The sequence below is a fragment of the Belonocnema kinseyi genome, chromosome 1 (genome assembly GCF_010883055.1).
Source record: "Belonocnema kinseyi isolate 2016_QV_RU_SX_M_011 chromosome 1, B_treatae_v1, whole genome shotgun sequence".
In the NCBI taxonomy this organism is placed as follows: Eukaryota; Metazoa; Arthropoda; class Insecta; order Hymenoptera; family Cynipidae; genus Belonocnema; species Belonocnema kinseyi.
The window spans coordinates 31,851,592-31,853,633 of NC_046657.1; the positions used below are offsets into that span (position 1 = coordinate 31,851,592).

Consider the following 2,042-nt stretch of genomic DNA (forward strand, 5'->3'; position numbering starts at 1 on the left):
AGAAACGAGAAAAGCAGAAACAAACGAGTATAGATAATTAGATATAGACTATGGACTGAGAGTATAGACGGGACCGACCGAGACCTTGATGGTGAGGAGGCTGAGGGGCAAAGGCAGTTGGCCGATGAGTGGCGACTGGCGGGGGACGATTCCCCTCGTGCGGCATCGTTGCGGCGTTTCAGGTCTGTGAGCTCTGCTTATGGCTATTCTCCATGGTGTTACTTTTCCACGATACTGTAAACAGCGTAATCCCAGGATCGAGCGCAGGATTTAGATTGAGTCTCTGTTATGCCTCGCTCATTTTCCCTATTGTTAGAGATTAGAGCCACATAAAAGAAATTAAAAATAAACTTAAGATTTTCTAAGTGGGAACCGAGCCATAGAATTATAATATTTCATGGCACAGTGTGTACACCCTAATAGCATGGAACGTTCCCTAAGCGTGTAAAATTTCCGCCATATAGGAACTTTCCAGTTCAAGTTCGACCTCCGTAAAAAGGTACCCTTACTTTATACAGTTGAAAATATACTTAGGGTATTTTCTTGAAATAAAGAAAAAATTCAAAAGGATTAATGCAAGATTCCCTTTTTAATAATTGAACATTATTAATAATGACTTATTTATAAATGTGAGCATAAAGAATTAATTTATCGACCAATGACTTACGACGAAAATTTTCTTGCATATGAATCAGCGCTCCCAATTTTGGGAACTTTTTGAACTGCGCTTGCTTCGCGCTAGCCACACGATTTGTTGCTTTTAGCGCGCGCATTTTAAATTATATAAACATTCAAATGTTATATTTATAATAAATAATAACTGGGAAATGCTTCAAAAGCGATTCATTAATCCTAAAATAGAATTTTTGTGTAACAGATGAAAAAATATTGTGATTTTATTGCAATTGTGATTTAACTTTAGAAAAAACAAAATTTTCAATTTATTTTTAGTAACTTTATTGATTTTATTTTAGATCAAATTTTTGTAAATGAAAACAATAAAAATTATAAGCTCGACAGAGACAAGATTAATCGTTGTGCTAAAAAAAAATGATTTCTTTCTCTGAACTCGGAATTCATAATGTCTTTTTAATTAAAATCGAATTAAATTTTTATCTGTCACATTAAAATCTTATTTTAGGATTAAAAAATTACTGTTAATGCATTTTCTATTCATTATTTATTATAAATCTCAGATTTGAATATCGACAATATTCAAAATCAGCGCACCAACTGTTTTGCCGGCGTGACGCAAGCGCAGTTCAAAAAGTTGCCAAGATTGGGAGCACTAATATGAATAAGCCTTTATATTTACAAATTTGCGACATAACCTGCAAATGGTTTTTATCAAGTCATTATATCTATTTTAATTACGGTATTATTGTGTAATTTAATTATCTTCATTAAGTTATGTCCACCAGAGCTCGATTACATGTATGATTTAAGGTAAATATTGTGTTATTAATTAATTATAATATCGATGTGGGCAAAGCGAAAAATAGTTTCTTTAGGAATAGGCTCAATTAAATTTGAGATCCTTTTGGGCCCCAAGTGTGGTATCATTTGGAGCTCATTTATCGTTTTGGGTTCCTTTTCAGCAAGTAGGGTTCATTTTTTTGCGGCTCTTTGGAACCAAAAACGGGTTCCAATGGAAACATCAGTTTTTTCTGTGCTCAGAGTTCGACCTCTGGCCACGGATGACCTTACGCGGCAGACGGTACAGTTGGAGTTGATGGTTTCCACTCTGAATACTTTTTTAGAGCTACCAACATTTGTAAAATATTAGGAGGAAAAGTATTGACGAACCAGATCAAGTGATCCCAGAAGAAAAGTCTTTTGCATCTGACTCACGATGGACTGAGTCTGATGCTGGCAAGCCGTGATTTTTTCGAGGTGGCTAAGAAACAAAGCTTTCGTACATCTAAGGTAGCCCCTGCAGTGATCCAGTGATCCCAGATCTGAAACGAGATGCGGTCCAATACTATGACAGGGCTATGTCCGTGTGAATATAGTAGGAGACGCTGTAAATGACTGAGTTGCGC

The 2,042-nt window shown here is 35.8% G+C and overlaps 1 protein-coding gene across 2 annotated transcripts in view; it reads left to right on the forward strand.

Moving 5' to 3' along the window:
* Positions 1–1,347: 1,347 nt before the first annotated feature.
* Positions 1,348–2,042, forward strand: part of LOC117168864 (speckle-type POZ protein-like) — a 13,361-nt gene continuing 12,666 nt past the window's right edge. Inside the window, exon 1 of one of the 2 annotated variants that reach the window (XM_033354749.1) lies at positions 1,348–1,446. In XM_033354749.1, coding sequence (XP_033210640.1) covers positions 1,433–1,446 — 14 coding nt within the window. In that variant the 5' untranslated portion in view covers positions 1,348–1,432. The remainder of the gene's footprint in view (positions 1,447–2,042) is intronic. The other variant, XM_033354755.1, reaches the window with a different exon arrangement.